An 18,418-nucleotide genomic window follows, 5' to 3' on the forward strand; every position below is an offset into this window, starting at 1 on the left:
CGTGTTTAACATGTGTTTTATTTTCTGATCATCAGCCGCAGCAAAGTGTCACTGACTCAGCGTCAGCGCCTGGAGTCGCCATCAGAAGCAAATGTAGGTGGTTTACAGTCGATAAGCCTGTTACATCCCGCTGTATGTTTATAGAGAGTACATTTATGGCTTTGTTTTCACTGGAATTCAGGCTTAAATTTGACATTAAAGCAACCCTAGGTCGTATTTTTTATAATTAAATAATTGTGATGCTCCACTGAGCTGTCATTTCTACTCTGGCCTCAGCGCTACAGAAGCTGCACTATGTAACTTTTGGTGGAGGGTAGTAATCCACCCCCCCCCCCTTGATTTCTGGACCGTGCTGAAAAACTAATTACACTTCTGTGCCTCTGGGGGAGCCCAAGAGCAAAAATACTGAATGTTACATAGTGTTCCTTTAAAGCTTAAGCATTAGTGCTCATTAAAGCAACACTGGGTTGAAATCTAGGGGGATGGGTTAGGGGTGTGGTTTCTACCCTCTCCAGAAAGTACATAGTGTAGTTTCTGCAGTGCTGAGCCCCGAGTAGCTCTTTTCTCCCTGTTACAGCTCAGTGGAGCATCACAATGATTCAGAAGTAAAAATATGACCTAGAGTTGGGTCAACGTCAGCTGTGTCCACTGTGAGTCATTTGGCAGGAGTCCGTGTGAATATTCTGTCATATATTTGTTAGAGGTTGTGTTTATTTGTTAATGCTGTTTGCGCTCTGAAAGCTGTTATAGTGAGGGAGCGTCCTTGGTCCACGATGCTGATTCCCGACGACCCGATGCCTCCTCCTCCCATCCCACCGCCTCGGAAAAGTCCTGGAATCATGGCCTTCAACAGCAGCCCCCTGTCCAAGAGCATCTCCATCAGCAACATCGCCGGGTCAGTGCTGCAGGGGTTAACTCAATGACGCTGGTTTATTTAATGCTTTATAATAGACTTCAACATTATGGTGCTTTTCCACTGCATGGGACCTACTCGACCCGACTTGGCTCTTTCGCTTTTCCACTGGCCACATCAGGTCCTGGTTCTGGTCCTGGTTCTGGAAGCGGGTTCTTGTTTAGTGGCTGTTCTCTCGTGGTTTTTAAATTTTACGTTCAAGAGCTGTTTTGTTTACTGTACTTTTCTGTTAAAAAACAGATACACACCGTAAAAACCCTGTAGTATTTACATAAAAATAACAAAGAAACATTGTTTTGCCATAAAATTAACACTTTAATAGTGTGACAAATAGAATGGAGACTGAGGTAGAGCTGTATTTAGATACAAAAATAACGATATTCAGCCCTTAAAAGGAGTGAAGAAGTGTGCAGTGTCTGGGCGCCAAATTTGGAGCAGCAAGGCATGCTGGGAGCTCCCTAATGAGTCTCAGCTCCTCCCAGTCATTGAACACGTGTATCGCCCCCTAACGGTCTGTGCATTTAACCGTGAAATAATGTGTTTTTTACAGTAAAGAGATGTAAAGATGAGTGTTTTGGCTGATAAAAGTATATATATTTATAGTATAGTCTTATTTTAAAGTGGTACTGACCCGTTTGTGGTGGATTGACCAGTTCTCAGTGAAGGATGAGGGTGTTGGTGAGGAGGGGAAGGTTAGACCGCTACAGCGCTGTGAATCAAACTGAAACGGATAGAAAGTGATTAAAGGCAAGTCTCTAACTGAGGGTTTTATTTTTTCAGGCAAATGGACGATGCCCCGCTGAAGGGCCAGAAGTTCCTCTCTCAGTCCACAGACTCTCTGCACAAGATCAGCAGAGTCAACGAGTCCACAGAGTCGCTCACAGACGAAGGTCAGCCTCCGCTCACAACCACAACCATGTTTCCTTTCTGACTTTAACCCAGGGAACAGACGGAAGCTTTAGTGCGTACCGTCACTGTCCGAATGTATCTCTGAATATTAACTTTAGAGAAGGAAATGTCCATCAGTCACATGTCCATCAGAGTTTGGGCTCCTCTACACTAACCACAGAGGGGTTTCAGAGCAGTGTAGTCTGACCGCTGCTCCCCTCTGCCCCCTGCAGGTGCGGAGCTGATGGATGGTCAGCTGATGGGGGATTTTGAAGCGGATGCCAAGGAGCTGGAGGCCGACTCCTGGAGTTTAACTGTGGACAGGAAGTATCTAAAACAGCTCAAGAAGGACGTGATCAAGAGGCAGGACGTCATCTACGGTAAGACGGAGGGCACGAAAGCTTGTTAGAAGCAGGATTCTTTTGTTAATGAGTGTGTTTTTAAGTTTGCAGTGTTTATGTTCCCCTCTGTCCCTCCCTGCAGAACTGATCCAGACAGAGATGCACCACGTGCGGACCCTGCGTATAATGGCTGAGGTTTACTGTAAAGGTTTGCAGAAGGAGGTGCAGCTGGAGGCTTCTGTGATGGACAAGATGTTCCCCATGGTGGACGAGCTCCTGGACCTGCACACGCTCTTCCTCACGCAGCTGCTGGACCGCAGGAGGGTGGCACAGGCTGATCGAGAGGGCGAGGGGGGATATATCATCCGCAGGATCGGAGACGTGCTGCTGGATCAGGTGAGTCTTTTAACTCTTTCAAAGCTGGTAGCTTCTTAATAGGTAATATACGTAATATTTTATATTATGTATTATATTAATAAACAGCCTTAGAATCACTGTGATGCTCCACTGAGCCGTAATAAACTGCACTATGTAGATTTTAAAGGAGGAGAGGAGACCACTGCCCCCTTCCCATTGATTTCAGTACAGTGCTGTAAATATGAATTACACTAGGGGGAGCCCCAGGAGCAAAATAAAACCAAAAACAAAATAAATAAATAGGAAACTATATTGTGACGTGTAAACCCTGCAGAGGACTGATTGGCCAGAGCAACCTGTCAATCACCACCCAATGCAGACGTCCAGCACTAACTCCTCATCTGCAAAATCTCCAGCTGCAGCAGAGATTACGTTTGTTTTTATCGGACTCCGGGTTGTTTTATCCGAGCGGGTTCAAGTCCCGATCCGGGTGACTGTCTGTGAGGAGTGTGGTGTGTTCTCCCTGTGTCTACGTGGGTTTCCTCCGGGTGACTGTCTGTGAGGAGTGCGGTGTGTTCTCCCTGTGTCTGCGTGGGTTTCCTCTGGGTGACTGTCTGTGAGGAGTGTGGTGTGTTCTCCCTGTGTCTACGTGGGTTTCCTCCGGGTGACTGTCTGTGAGGAGTGTGGTGTGTTCTCCTTGTGTTTGCATGGGTTTCCTCCGGGTGACTGTCTGTGAGGAGTGTGGTGTGTTCTCTCTGTGTCTGCGTGGGTCTCCCTGTTGTTTTTTATAAGTTCCAGAATGGGTTTCAGTGAATCCAAGTGCTCCGGTCCTTTATTTATGTTGAAGTCAGTGATTGCCTGGAAATGAATGTGAGATGTGACGCTCAGATCAGTGCGTCTCTGACTCTTTATCTGTGCTGTGTTTGGTGTAGTTTACTGGCTCCAATGCAGAGAGGATGACGAAGGTGTACGGGAAGTTCTGCAGCCGCCACAACGAGACTGTAAATCTGTACAAGGAGCTTCACGCCAAAGACAAACGCTTTCAGGCTTTTATCAGAGTAAACACACACACACACACAGTGTGAAGAGAACTGCTGTGAAGGTGATACTCACTTCAGAAAATCAGAAACTCCCTCCAACGTCTCTGATGTTTTTTATTTCTCCTCAGAAAATGATGAGCAGTCCCGTTGTGCGGAGGTTGAGCATCCCCGAATGTGTTCTCTTAGTGACCCAGCGCCTCACCAAATACCCAGTGTTACTGCAGAGGGTCCTCCAGCACACGAAAGGTCAGCATCTCCAGCTCAATGATGGTTGGGTTCATTACGTTCACACAGCTCTATAATGAAAGATTACAGAGATCCCCCACTTCTTCTGGAGAAGAGAATGTAATGAACCTTTAGGGAACACAGCTGTACTTTAAAGGAACACATTGTAATATCTTTACCTTAAAACTTCAGCTTCAAAATCATTGAGATGCTTCATGGACCTGTACTAGAGACAACAGAGTCTTTCTTATTGCTACTCTGGGGTCAGCCCTTTGGAAACTACACTATGTAACCTGTGGAGGAAGGTAGGAGACCACAGTGGATATCTTTCCCTCCACATTTATTTAGGTACCGTCTTTAAACACTAGGGGGAGCCCCAGGAACATAAAACCCAAATCTAACCTAGTGTCCCTTTAACACTTCTCGGCTCACTCTTTGTGATCGAGGGAGTAGCTCAGTGTAGAGCTGCAGCTCTTTCCCGTTGAGAGCAGTCAGTGGAGGTTGTTCACCTCCTAAGGAGGAGGTATCCCAGGCACCCAGGAGCCCCCGGAGGGATTATAGCCCTGGGTTATAGAACGCCTGGGGATCCACCAGGAAGAGCTGGAGGAAACTTTGTTGGTCAGAAACATCTGGGCTTGAACCTGAATTGAATTAAGATTGCACTGTTGTTCTATCAGTTCTAGTATTCACCATTGGTCTCCTGTTTGTGTTTTGCATGACGTGTGCTGTAACCTGACTGTGATGGGCTCAGATGCGGAGGAGGAGCACGTGGAGATGGCGGAGGCTCTACAGCAGGTGAAGGAGGTGATTGCGGCGGTGGATTTGAAGGTGAGCGAGTACGAGAAGAGACGCAGGCTGAAGGAGATCCACAGTCGGACGGACAGTAAATCCATCATGAGGATGAAGAGCGGGCAGATGTTCGCCCGAGAGGACCTCATCCGCGGGCGCAGGCTCCTGCACGACGGACCGGTGCAGCTGAAGACCTCAGCCGGACGACTGAAAGGTGGGAGGGATGGTTTACTGTGGAGCTCTGACTCTGAGGGTCCCTCGGGGGTGTAGGACATTGGTTGGGCTCTCCTGGAGCTGAGTTACAGGGCGTAGTGGTTAAAATCTCCCTCTATGAAACGGGACGACCCTTCAAGACCCTGGTACATCATCAGAACACAAATAAAACAGAGTAGCACGTCATTCCCAGGCGACTAGCGCCGCTCTGTAGCAGCTCTGCACCAGTCTGCAGTGATATCAGAGGAGCTGCTGGACCTCTCTCCCAACAAGAACCGAGACCCCCACCTCTCAGGGATACAGAGCGGTAGGGCCCAGTGCTGGGGGCAAGGGGGTAGATGGGATTCACCCTTTGTCTCTCTCAATACTGGAGGTTTTAGTACCCCTTCTAGACTCATGAGCAGCTGCTCAAAAACCTCCCAGGCTGTTCTGTGGAGATAGCACTTGCACAAATGACCATGTCCATGGGAGATGTATCTTAAAGCACCTGAATTCATTGATTATACGCAGTGTCTTAATGCTTCTGGACATAGAGAGCCTTCTGAACTGTATGTCCTCCCTGTTACTATAACGACGAATCCTCTGTTGTGTTGTGTGTTTCTCCAGATGTGCAGGCCTTGCTGCTCTCCGATGTCTTTGTGTTCCTGCAGGAGAAAGACCAGAAATATGTTTTCGCATCTCTGGTACGTATTCTGATCGCTGTTCGAGATCTATTCCCGACTCAGGTTCGTTTATCTGTGTGTAAATGACCACTGTGTGTGTGTGTGTGTGTGTGTGTGGGGGGTTACAGGACCAGCGCTCTACAGTGATCTCTCTGCACAAACTGATAGTGAGGGAGGTCGCTAATGAAGAGCGCGGGCTCTTCCTCATCACGGTGGGGATGGAGAAGCCGGAGATGGTGGAGGTTTACGCCAGCTCCAAAGTGGAGAGGAACACGTGGATCCAGCTCATCCAGAACGCCATGCAGTCTGTGTGAGTCTCTTCAACCCGAGGGTATACCTCAGTCGTGTTCATCAGTAACTACACTCTACCTGCAACATAAACACCCCACCGCCCCAAGGCTGATTTGTTCACGGAGTGTGGAGAGTTTATTAAGTGCTGCCTTCGCTCTGAGCTCCATCAGAACAAAACCGTGATGGGTTCTCTCTGTGTCTGCGTGGGTTTCCTCCGGGTGACTGTCTGTGAGGAGTGTGGTGTGTTCTCCCTGTGTCTGCGTGGGTTTCCTCCGGGTGACTGTCTGTGAGGATTGTGGTGTGTTCTCCCTGTGTCTGCGTGGGTTTCCTCCGGGTGACTGTCTGTGAGGAGTGTGGTGTGTTCTCCCTGTGTCTGCGTGGGTTTCCTCCGGGTGACTGTCTGTGTGGGGTGTTCTCTCTGTGTCTGCGTGGGTTTCCTCCGGGTGACTGTCTGTGAGGATTGTGGTGTGTTCTCCCTGTGTCTGCGTGGGTTTCCTCCGGGTGACTGTCTGTGAGGAGTGTGGTGTGTTCTCCCTGTGTCTGCGTGGGTTTCCTCCGGGTGACTGTCTGTGAGGAGTGTGGCGACTCAAAATTGACCGCAGGTGTGTGTGTGTCTGTCAAGGACTGGCGCCCCCTCCAGGGTGTATTCCAGGTAGGCTCTGGACCCACCGTGACCCTGAATTGGATAAGCGGCTACAGATAATGAATGAATGGATGGATTATAAAAATGATTCTTTATTCTATTTTCTCAGTTGTCCTCGTAAAGTGATAGGACTGTGCCATCAGGGAGTCACTCTCTGAGCGTAAACCACACTTCACACAACTTCACCAAAACTCTATAGCGGTGTTTGTTGTGGAAAAGCACAGAAAACTTTAATTACACAGTATCCGCTGAGCTTTAATGTCGAAAATAAGTGATATAACCCTTCAACCAGAGCACACCCCAGAACCTGAGGGAAATTCAGTGTTCCAGCCGTCACCACGTGTGTACCGTATGTATGTGTAGTGTGTAAACGCTGACACTGCTGCTCTGTGTCTGTGTTTGATGTCCACCCTGGAGTTAGAAGATGTCCGTTGTTTGGTGGGCAGTCTGTGTTTAACGTGCAGAGGCGCTTAACGTGCCGCAAGTTGGTCTCCCCCCGCTCTGATGGTACAGTCCTATCACTTTCATTACGAGACGCAGTGAAGGGGAAGGTGAGAGAATGTAAAACCCAGTTTCCTATGTTTGTATTTAGCCTCAAACGATCAGGAAACAAGAAGTGTGTGAGAGTTTGGGTTTCGATGATTTACAGATGGAGATTCACTATCACTGTATGCAAATTAGTGAGTCAATGTTCCCGCCCCCTTTCCCTCACACCCTAGTTTCCACTATCACTTTTTCCTCGCTGCAAACAGTGCAGCAGAGCCCCGCCCCCGTGTACAGCGCCCTATGCATTGCTCACAGTTCAACATTCTACAGAACAATGCTGCTTTCCAACTGAGCCAGAGGTTAGCACTTACACAGTCAGTCCTCTTTATTCTGAACCTCGGCTTTGCCCTCCACTCCTTTATCGCTCCACCTGAGATTCTGTTCGCTTTCCGTTCACACGATGCTGGGGAAAACGGATGTTGTGTGTGTGGATGTTCTGACTGTCTCCGCTCTTCCTGCAGAGAGAAGGAGGACGATGAAGGGGTTCCGAGTGAAAACGAAGAAGACAAGAGACTCCAGGAGGTCAAAGCCAAAGAGATCAGAGGTACTCCCACTTGTCTTCAAGCGTTGTTTGACAGCTCAGTGTCTTCATATGAAATCCCTCGTATAGAAATGCTCCCGCCAGTGTATTATTACTTAATGATTTTATTACTGATTAGCGGCATTGGTTTGTGTAGTTAATTGTTGTTAATTGTAAGTTTAAAAAGCATTTAGTTGCTGAAAGAAGCCACACAATGAGCTTCACCTGGATTGATTTTTTTTTTTACTGTCAGTCACTCAGGAGTGCAGCCGTTTACACAGTGCTTTACACAGCCATTAGCTACAGCTGTTTACTCCTACATACAGTTACACTACAGAAACATAGAGACACCGTGAGTTCCTGCCTCTGCTCCTCTCTGCTGTGAGCTCTGCACAGAACAGACTGCCTTTACTCCTCAAACTGTGGAATAAAATAAACTGAGAAAAATAAAGTGCATTTTGGATGATGCCAGCTGCCAGCAAAAGGATAAAGGTCTGATCCAGAGAGAAACTGTGGTTAATGGTCTTAAAACGGTATAAAATACTGTGTTATTAATGTCAGTGATGCTGTGCTCAGAGCTGCTGCAGAAGAAGGATGAGCAGGTGGTGTGTTTGCTGGAAGAGAAGGTGCGTTTGTTTCGGGAACTCTGTGACAGCGTCTCGCCGGAGGACGCCACGCTGCGCAGCAGGATGATGTTCAGGGCCACCACTGATGAGGTCACCAAGGGAGAACCAATCATTAGAGACGCTCTGACGGAAGGTGAGTGTGTAAACTTCCATCACTGACCCTAGATTCTGAATAAATTAATGTCCAACATTTTGCATTTGACTTCTTGTGTGCAGTGGAGAAGCTGCAGGAGCTGGTGAACAGCAGTGTGTGTGGAGCGATGGGACAGCAGGTGTGTGTGGGCTCGGAGGGTGTGTGTGCGGGCTCTGTGAGTTTACCACGACGGGCCGAAACGTTCGGAGGATTCGACAGCCACCAGATGAACAGCTCCAAGGGCAGAGGTTTGCTTTGAATATTGAAACAATGACAACTTCTTAATGTATATTTGCAAAGAAAAAGCTGTGAGTGTGTGTGTGTGTGTGTGTGAGAGAGAGAGAGAGAGAGAGAGAGAGAGAGAGAGAGAGAATGTAAGAAGTTAACCTGTGCATTTGATCCTCAGATGGAGAGAGAGAGGAAGCAGATGAGTCAGCGGATCTGCGGAGAACTGAGTCAGACAGCGTCCTGAAGAAGGTGTGTGTGTGTGTGTGTGAGAGAGAGAGAGAGAGAGAGAGAGAGAGAACATGAGGTCATCAACAATGTTTTAGTTGCTGTGTGTGCAGCGGAGTACTACAGATAAAATACATTTTTAACTCTGTGTGTGTGTGCGTTATACACTCTTAACAGTGTTTTTATGACTCAACACTCCTGGCGAATACCTTCCCTTACTACTGTAGTTTATTTACGCGGTAGTTTATGTAGCTCACACCTACAGCAGCAGAGTTAACCCCTTATTTCCCAGAGACGTGGGGGTCCCACGGTGTCCGTCAGTCCATAAAGGGTCACACATTGCACTGTGGACAAGGTTAAAACCCCCTGCTGTGTATAATTTACAGCATTATTCAGTTGTGGTAATGTTTACTTTATCACTGCTGCGGTGTCCGCTGTGAGTCTATAAAACGATGAGCAGTCGTTATTGAATCTCCTTCCATGGGGATGATGATGGTGACGATGATGATGCTCTCTCTGAACTGCAGTGTTTCCTGGAGGTGATGTTGTGTGTGTGTGAGGGTTGTGTTTGAGTGTGTAATTACTCTTCTCTTCCACAGGGGGGCAACGCTAACCTTCTGCTGCTGCTTAAGAGGAACAGTGAGGTAGGAGGAGCATTGGAGTGTGTGTGGGTGTGTGTTGGGTTTTTACCCGTTAGTGTTAGGATTAGGTGTAATACTCGTGTCAGGTTTAGGGTTAGAGTTAGTGTCCGTATGAGGGCAGTGGTCCTCAAGGTGGAGCTATGGCTAGAAGTGGGTGGAGGAGGGGGGGAGGGGGGTTGGGAACGTAGCAGTGTAAATGTATGAAGTGTGAAATGCATGTGCAGCAATGTGACTTTATCATGTGTTGTTCAATAAAAGCTGCAGTTGTGTATGAATTAAAATGTTGAAATACATTGGTGTGTGTGTGTGAGGGAGGGAGGGAGGGTCACACTGATGAGATGATTAGTGTTATCTGTTCACTCAGACTAAATGAAAGTCTCCCTCTCTTTCTTCCTCTTTTCACTCTTTTTATATTCTCTCTCCCTCCCTCTCTCTCTCTTTCTCTTTTTCAGCAGGTACTCCAAAGTGTCACTCGTCTTCACGACCTTCTTAACACGTTACAGGTGAGTCACTACAACCCCCCCCCATCTCTCTCTCTCTCTCTCTCTCTCACACACACACACACACACCTCTTTCACATCTCTCTTATCACCCTGTGCCTGCTCTCTCTCTCTTCTTCGCTGCCATCCCTCCATTACCCCCTTCTCTCTCTCTCTCTCTCTCTCCCTCCCCTCCCCTCTCTCCCCCTCCCCCCCTCTCTCTGTCTCTCACACCCTCTTTGTCTCTATCTCTCTGTCCCCCCCTCTCTCTCACACACACACTCTCTCTCTGTCTCCCCCTCTCTGTCTCTCTCTCCCCCTTCCCCCTCTCTCTCTCTCTCTCTCTCTCTCTCTCTCTCTCTGTGTCTCCCTCTCTCTCTCCCACTCTGTCTCTCTCTCTTTTTCTCTTTCTCCTTCTCTTTTTCTCTCACACACTCTCTCTCTCCCTCTCTCTCTCCCCCCCTTCCCTCTCCCTCTCTCTCTCACACTCTCTTTTTCTCTTTCTCCTTCTCTTTTTCTCTCTCTCACACACTCTCTCTCTCTCAGGCCGTGGTCGTGCAGCAGGACACTTTCGTCGAGGACCAGCGTCAGGCCCTCAGTGAACGACCCTCCCGCCATCCCTCCATCTCCTCCTCCTCGTCCTCCTCCTCCTCGCGGCCGGCCTCTCTGATCGAGCAGGAGAAGCAGAGGAGCGCGGAGCGGCAGCGGCAGGAGGCGGAGGAGAGGAGGCGCAGGGAGAAGGAGTGGGAGCAGAGGGAGAAGGACGTGCAGCAGAGAGAAGAGCGCCTGAACGCTCTGGAGGAGGAGAACGAGAGGAGACGCAGGGAGCTGGAGGAGGAGAAGAACGATTTTCAGACCAAGAAGGAGGAGTACCAGAGAGACCTGGCGAGGCTGAAGGACAGTCAGAGGAAACTAGAGAGAGAGAGAGAGCAGCTGTACACACAGATACAGCTCCGGCAGAGCGCTGAGGTGAGGTTTATGACCCTCATCAACAAAACACACCATGGTTCAGTGCTGAACATACTCCACCACTCGTCATGTATTTACCATCACTCCACAGAACGCTGCTCCACCGCCAGACACTAGGGGGGGCTATACCCCTCTGGCCCACATTGTTGGCATTGGACGTAGTTAATTGAGGCTTCAGATGACGTCAGCTCCCTTTGAAACGAGAGGATGGAGAGATCTTTTACAGCTGATTAATACAAAAACACTATATAAAAAAAGCTTGATTTAACATTTATGTGTCGGGGCACCGTTGTCTTTCAGAACTTTAAAAGTACAGTAAATAAATGCAGTGTGGTCTCTGACTTATGCTCAGTGCTGTAATAAGATACAATAAGAAGCTCAGGTGGTGGAGGTATGACAACGGAAGAGAAGAGGAAGGAGAGTGGCAGGGGAAGGGGGTTCTGCTAATAGCATGTGGTTGCAGGATCAGTCCAGGGCTCCGGGGGGCGCTGTACCACTTGCTCATTAGGTATGAACTGCTCAGACATTGATGTTATTTCCAAAAAAATAATTTTCCATCGCTGTTTTTCGCAGTTGATCTTCAAGTATATTCTAAAACTCTTATTATGAAACATATATTATTCTAAAACTCTTATTATTTTGAAACTCTTATTATTTTAAAACTCTTATTCTGAAATTCTTATTATAACTCTTATTATGAAACACATTTTTTTGGGTTATTTTTTTATTATTATTATTATTTAGAACCACATAATATAATTTTCCACCAAAATCAATCGGTTCTGGGACTGGAATTGTCCATTCCCAGCTGCAACCAAGGAACAGTGGGTCCTTCAGCGTGAACTGACGAGATAAAGAAGCTCCAGAAAGAGCTCAGAGCCTCAAGTAAAGCGTTATGGCGCAGTGGAGCTGGACGGGTCGTTTACAGAGTGTTATATCGTCCTCGATGGTGTTCTGGGTAAAGAACAGAGAACCAGTGGAGCTTTCTCTTCTAAAACTGGGAAACGGAAAAGGGGAAATAATCAGATTTCTACAGTTAACTCTTCACAAGCTCCTGAGGACGACTCAGAACTCTGCATCATGTCTCACTCTGATCTGACCGCGCTGTAAACAGTGGATTAACCATGACTCTGTCCTGGCTCTGGTTCTGTCCTTGTTTAGAACAGACAGAGAAAAGTCAAATTCCCTGCGACACCCCGTTCTTTATTTACGTTTCTAAAGAGAGAGAGTGATTAGTTAAAAGGCCTCTACCTTTCCACGTCCTGAAATAGTGATGTAACTGTGAGACTGTTACATAACGATGTAAAACAAGACGAGACACAACAGTAGCTCGCAGATTAGCGCCGTCATTTATGCAATTGTTCGAACAACGTACTCATGTTTTATCCTTTGGCCTTAATCCTTAATCTAACCCAGACCCCAGAGTGAGTCCCCCCCCCTCCCCCTCCACCCCCCGCCCCGGAGCCAGACACGGACTACTTTAATTGTGTTTATTTAGCTTTGTGACGCACAGATCACATCTGCACTTTGCTGGTTTTACTCCAGAAACTGCACTGCATCAAACTGACACCTCATAAGACCATATAGCTTTATAAATATTACATAAATCTTACATAAATGTGAAATGTAACGCTAATCTCTCGTTTTAAGTGCTTTTCGTTGTTGATTAAAAGCTCGGCCATGAGCAGATATAGTTAACATCGTAATAACTAAGCACTTTAATAACACACCTTTCTCCAGTCTTTACTCTTTTGCCAGTGTGAGAAGCACTGATTCAGTGCATGTTCATATTAATGTGTGAATCTGGAGCCCACCAACACGCACACTGTGAAACAAGACCCCAGTCAGTTTACTGTACGCTGCCTGAGTCAGAAAAACACAGGATAAAACGAGGTGTCCTGATTCTTCTCTGCTTCTGACGTCAACTGCCTGGATTTTTGAATGGCCCCGCCCCCTCGTCTGAGTCTGTCCAATCACAGCGCCAGACCCACGTTTATGTGAGAGCGCAAAACGAGGTTAACGCAGCAAAACACTGAGTAAAAACTGAGACAAACGAGAACGGAGAAGAAAGAGAACAGAGTGAAAAAACCAGAGCTTCTGCTCCTCGCTCCTCACTGCTGTGCGCTCGGGGTCGGGGTGAACAGCGAGCGGCTCGTTATCATTTAAAGGAACAGCTGCTGAAAGTCTGACACAGTGTTGATGAATGTGTATGGTTGTTGTTAAGCTGTTCTTGTGTTATCTGGTCTCACTCTTCCTCCTCCTCCTCCTCCTCCTCCTCAGGATCTGCTCCAGCAGAGACCACGCACTTCCTCCTCCGCCTCCGAGGACTCTCTGAAGATGCAGAGCTTCCCAGATCCAGCCGACTGCATGGAGCTCTCGTCTTCTCCGTCCGCGCACGACCTGCTGACCCGAGTGGACTCCAAACGTAAAGGAAAGAACCTGACCCTGAACCCGTTCTCCTCAAGCTCGGGCCAGAAGAGCGGCGCCGTGGAGCAGAGTCAGATCCCCTCTCGCCTGCTGCAGCTCGCCAAGCCCAAGGAGAAGAAGGAGAAGAAGAAGAAGAAAGGCAAAGGGCAACAGAGCCAGAATACAGGTACGACACACACACACACACACACACACACCACACACACACACACACACCTGGTCAGAAGGCTTCAGTGGACATCAGTTTCCTTTAAGGGAAAGTTTAGTTATTAATCTTAAGCTGTTTACATGTTTATTGTTGTGCAGTCTCCATGCTCTGAAGCAGCTGCACATGAGCCTAAGGTGCTCACTCTACCACTGGACTCTACTCTCTGATTGGTCCCTGGTTGGTTTCCCACTCACACAGCTCCCCCCTGAAATGTATCTGGTGTCGTCTCTAACCCCGTCTCTAAGGAGAACAGTGGACTTTGGAAACCACAACAACGGCGGTGGTAACGTTAAGCGGTGTTTACTCGTGGTGTATCGGCGTGTTGTTGTTGTTTGGGACTGAACACAGCTCCGTCATCAGTTCAGACAGATCAGTAGAGTTTGTTCGTTCCTTGTTGCAGCGTCCAAGCTCTCGCTGGATTCTTTCGTCGGTCACCGATCCGAGGAGCGTTTGAACCTCTTCAAACGACCACGCCGTCATTTTACGAGCTGCCGTCGTGAGTCGGATAAAAACAAACGTGATCTCTGCTGCAGCTGGAGATTTTACAGATGGAGAGTTGGTGCTGGTCGTCTGCGTCGCGTGGCGTAGAGTGACGACTCTCTCTGGACGATCAGCGCTCTGCAAGGTTTACACGCCACGGTTTAGTCCCTACTCGACTCGCTCTGAACCACGAGAGAACAGCCACTAAACAAGAACCCGCTTCCAGAACCAGGACCTGATTCACCTGGTGGAGGAGTGGAGTAGGGACCCTGCAGTGCAGAGCTCCATCCAGTAGACTGCGTAATACGTTTAAGTAGCTGCACGTGAGCCTAATGTTTCTATGGTTTTGTAATCTCTGTGTGTGTGTGTGTGTGTGTGTGTTTTTACAGAAGCCCAGGAATCTTCAGTAGAGGGATCTGTTTTCTTCTGCTGAATACACAGTCCGCCACCTTCCCTCAGTTCCCTGACTCCACTCAGATCCCAGATTTCCATCGTTCATCACGTGAAGTGAGGACATCACCTGAGGAACGCTTGGTCAGACCCTGGACATCACACGCAGCTTCTTCACTGTTCTCTTCACTCTCTCACCCACACCAGCGCCCCCTGGGGAATTTCAGCGTGTGGTTCACTTCCTGCAGCTTCATCACCCCTTCATTTACTTTCTCTTCATCAGAGAGAGCGAGATCACAGCGGTGTCCCACAGCGAGGAGGTGTTCCACCGGGTTCGGGGTGCAGGTGTCTTTCAGGCCTCCGGGTGGCGCCCTACTGAAGGCAGTCTGACTAAAGCTGATGGTAGCACTGGGGCTGAGACTTTCTGGACCTTTCTCTTTTCCTTCTTCTCACACTTTCTCACTCTGAAACCTTTAAAAGCTTTGAGATACACGTCGCCTGTCACCCCTTTGTAGACAGAGCTTCTCTCACTGTGTTCTACTGGAGGAGGAACCAGCCGAGAAGCTCAGCAGCTCAGAAAAGCTTCACGATGGTGGTGATGGTAACCAGGGAGAAGTGTACACAGGTGTGTGTGTGTGTGTGTGTGTGACTGGGTGAATGTTTGGTGCAGTGTCCAGGATGTGGTCCTGCCTCACGCCAAATGAAAGATGAATGAATGAATGTTTTACCCCAAAAGCATCCCACAAAAAGTGCCTCAGATGGTGAATTCAAACCATTTTTATATCATCGCTGTCCAAAGGAAAACGTGTGGGTGTTTATTTACTGCATCATTTGAACACAGCAGCTGTCCTTCACACTGTGTGTAAATCTCATGAAGAATGAACCAATAGAAAAGCTCCAAAATGACAGACGTCTGGTTCCTATCACCTCCACCGTGAGCAGCTCTGACTCTGTAGGGTCTTTAAGAACTGAGCTCCACACCCATCCACTCTGTGACTCTGTTTTAACTGTTAACACACACACACACACACACACACCAGCACCAGTGCAAATAGTTTGTGGACTTCTGATGGTTCGGTATTTCTCCTGAAACCAGGGGGAGCTTCTCGGTGCGCATCACGGCACAGGACAGAGCTCCAGGAGTCCTGTGTGTGTCTGATCCCAGAGTGAGCTCAGACTGAGCACACACACGTCACATCATATTCTTCAGGGTGCAGCGTGATGCAGAGCAGATGATTCAAAACGAGCAGCGAGTTCTCGTCCTCTCAGAAGCACAGTGTCCCCTCGGCTTTCACTGATTTCTGAGAATGGAATAATGAACCGCTTGCGGGGATTGTTTCTTACTGATTCGGAAAAGAGAGGAGTGTCATCATTCTGCAGCTGCAGGGTTGAAGAGACTTGAGCGAGTGTAGGGAGAGAGAGAGAGGGTAGAGTCGATTCTAATTGAATTCGTCTCCCTTTGAACAGAAGAGTGACTGAGCTGTTTGCGCTGAGACACGGAGGAGATATCAGTGTGTAGTTGTTTTCTCTGTGGATTTAGTTTTATTTTAGCACTTTACGAGGCGCGTTCGCTTAAAAAGGGGTGAAATAAAAGTGGTGGCTTTAATCACAGACAATCATTGGGCTCCAGAGAGAGGGGGGGGGGTGAGAATGTACTGTCATCTTTAGTAAATCAGAGCTGTGTGTGTTTAAGAACCCAGGTTAATGATGGAGAGCTGAACAGATGGACCTTGATTGACAGAGAGTGAGCACACAGGCTTGTTTGTGTAACTCAGTGGAGGGTCCTGCTGGCCGGGCGTCTCTGATTAATCTGAGAACCATAAAATAAGCCGCTTTAAAGGAAGACGACTCGTGTTTTCAATAGAAACCGTTCCCATTTCTCATCCTTTCTCACCAGTGTAAGACCATCCCGCGGAGTGTGTGTGTTTTGACTGTAGTTTACAGTAAAAACACAGGTTGGTGCTGATCTGCCCTGACCTCCAGAGGGCGCTCTGGCTGCTTTCATTCATCCACTGCGTCAGGAACCATGTCACTGAGGTCTTTGTTCATGTTGGGGTCAACAGTTTAACAGCGAAACACTCTGAATGTGTCGTATATTAAAGACGTGCTGGCTTTTGATTCGGAGGTGTGAGCCAATCACAAGCAGCACCTCAACGACACACCACTTCAACGCACACAGGACAGAGTGTTACTCACTACTGGCGCTTTTCCACCGCATGGTTCCTACTCTACTGGACTGTACTCTCTGATTGGTCCCTGGCTGGTTCTCTGCTACAGATGGAGAGTTGGTGCTGGTCGTCTGCGTTGCGTGGCGTAGAGTGATGACTCTCTCTGGACGATCAGCGCTCTGCAAGGTTTACACGCCACGGTTTAGTCCCTACTTGACTCGCTCTGAACCACGAGAGAACAGCCACTAAACAAGAACCCGCTTCCAGAACCAGGACCTGATTCACCTGGTGGAGGAGGGGAACAGATGAGTCGAGTAGGAACCCTGCAGTGGAGAAGCACCATGAGATACAAGAGTTAAAGTGAATCTATTTCTTCGCCAAGTACAATTCCATCTAAAATCAAGTGCCTAAGATCACGTACTGAACTGTAACAACTGTAAACCTAGAAGCATTGAGTGAGGTTTTGATATGATTTTAATGATGATTTTGATGCTTAACTAATGTCAGTGGACCCTAATTTTAAAGTGTTGCTGTGTAATTAATAGCAACTCATTCCATGAGGTACTATCAGTGAAGGTACTGATTAAGGGATTTTTTTATAATACTGTTATGATGCATCATTCCAAAGAAATTAAGCACTTATTACGCTCTCCTCCACAGTGGAACATAGTTCTGTTTCTTAATGAAACGGTCCAAACCCCACGAGCCCCACAGCAGTGTTCTCCCCCTGTGTAAACAGCCCTGTTCAGAACGCCCGCTTTCAGCACCTGTTCCTTTAAATGATAATGAGCCGCTCGCTGTTCACCCCGACCCCGAGCGCACAGCAGTGAGGAGCGAGGAGCAGAAGCTCTGGTTTTTAGCCGTTTTCACTCTGTTCTCTTTCTTCTCTGTTTTTACTCAGTGCTCTTATTTCTCCGCGCTCGTTGTCTGTTTTGCTGCGTTTAACCTCGTCTTTGCGCTGTCACATAAACACGGGTCCAGCGCTGTGATTGGACAGACTCAGACGAGGGGGCGGGGCCATTCTAAAGTCTCTGCACTTGACGTCAGAAGCGGAGCAGGATCAGAACGCCTCGTTTTATCTCGTGTTTCTGACTGAGGCAGTGCACTGTAAACTGACTGTGGGGGGGGGTCTTGTTTCACAGTGTGTGGGTTGGTGGGCTCCAGATCCACACATTACTGTGAACACGCACTTTCTCGTAATTTGTCCCATTTTAAAATGTAATTGTCCAGTACCTGGATGTGATGCTTCATGACAGTGTTATTGAGGAATCAGGGTGTTCTCGTGAATACTGACCTCCAGTGTTGCCTTTTCGTTTTTCGGTGCCTGTGCTCGTCTAACGAAGCCCTTGTGCATGTGGCCTACAGACGTGTTCCAGATGAGTGTTACCATTAGTCAATGCAGAGCATCTCACCAGGCTTTTCCCAGCTCAGCTTCTCCTCCTCCTCAGCTTCAGGGATCAAAAACACAGCGGGGAATGTGGTTAATTCTGACAGAGAGCGGCGCAGGTCCGGACGCCTGCGCTTCTCAACACTGAGTGCACAAGTTTCCAAGAATAAATCATGAATGAAATGCACTAGAAGAGTAAAGTAACGCGGGGTCTGAGAGTTGAAGGGTTTTCACGGCGGTACCGTTTTATTTTCACTTTGATCTGGTGTGTAAAGCAGTGCAGGACCGTTTTGTAAATATGTTTAATGTAAAAATTGTAAAAGTATTAGTTGTGGATTTTTTTGTGATTTGATTCAAGCTTTTTATAACGGGCTTTATTTATCGAAACATGATTATATCAAAATCTCTTAATAAATAACTATTGTGTTCCTCTGTGTGATGTGGTGATTTTAATCTTATTCATCTCCTGTGAGCGTGAGAAACTGTCCACAGGTGTGAGTGTGTGTGTAACAGGTGTGTGTGTGTGAGTGACTGGGTGAGTGTGTAACAGGTGTGAGTGTGTGAGTGACTGGGTGAGTGTGTGAAACTGTGCACAGGTGTGTGAGTGTGTGAGTGACTGGGTGAGTGTG

General features: G+C 47.9%; 1 protein-coding gene across 4 annotated transcripts in view; it reads left to right on the forward strand.

Moving 5' to 3' along the window:
• Positions 1-18,203, forward strand: part of akap13 (A-kinase anchoring protein 13) — a 121,561-nt gene extending 103,358 nt beyond the window's left edge. For 3 of the 4 annotated variants that reach the window (XM_066649356.1, XM_066649359.1, XM_066649357.1), the window contains 19 exons: positions 36-93; positions 742-895; positions 1,694-1,803; positions 2,035-2,181; positions 2,285-2,538; positions 3,432-3,557; positions 3,668-3,785; positions 4,516-4,767; positions 5,373-5,449; positions 5,557-5,738; positions 7,370-7,452; positions 8,005-8,187; positions 8,271-8,435; positions 8,594-8,664; positions 9,240-9,284; positions 9,734-9,784; positions 10,307-10,729; positions 13,010-13,322; positions 14,234-18,203. In XM_066649356.1, coding sequence (XP_066505453.1) covers positions 36-93; positions 742-895; positions 1,694-1,803; positions 2,035-2,181; positions 2,285-2,538; positions 3,432-3,557; positions 3,668-3,785; positions 4,516-4,767; positions 5,373-5,449; positions 5,557-5,738; positions 7,370-7,452; positions 8,005-8,187; positions 8,271-8,435; positions 8,594-8,664; positions 9,240-9,284; positions 9,734-9,784; positions 10,307-10,729; positions 13,010-13,322; positions 14,234-14,277 — 2,856 coding nt within the window. In that variant the 3' untranslated portion in view covers positions 14,278-18,203. The remainder of the gene's footprint in view (positions 1-35; positions 94-741; positions 896-1,693; positions 1,804-2,034; positions 2,182-2,284; positions 2,539-3,431; positions 3,558-3,667; positions 3,786-4,515; positions 4,768-5,372; positions 5,450-5,556; positions 5,739-7,369; positions 7,453-8,004; positions 8,188-8,270; positions 8,436-8,593; positions 8,665-9,239; positions 9,285-9,733; positions 9,785-10,306; positions 10,730-13,009; positions 13,323-14,233) is intronic. The other variant, XM_066649358.1, reaches the window with a different exon arrangement.
• Positions 18,204-18,418: the final 215 nt, after the last annotated feature.

This window comes from Hoplias malabaricus, chromosome 17 (genome assembly GCF_029633855.1).
Source record: "Hoplias malabaricus isolate fHopMal1 chromosome 17, fHopMal1.hap1, whole genome shotgun sequence".
In the NCBI taxonomy this organism is placed as follows: Eukaryota; Metazoa; Chordata; class Actinopteri; order Characiformes; family Erythrinidae; genus Hoplias; species Hoplias malabaricus.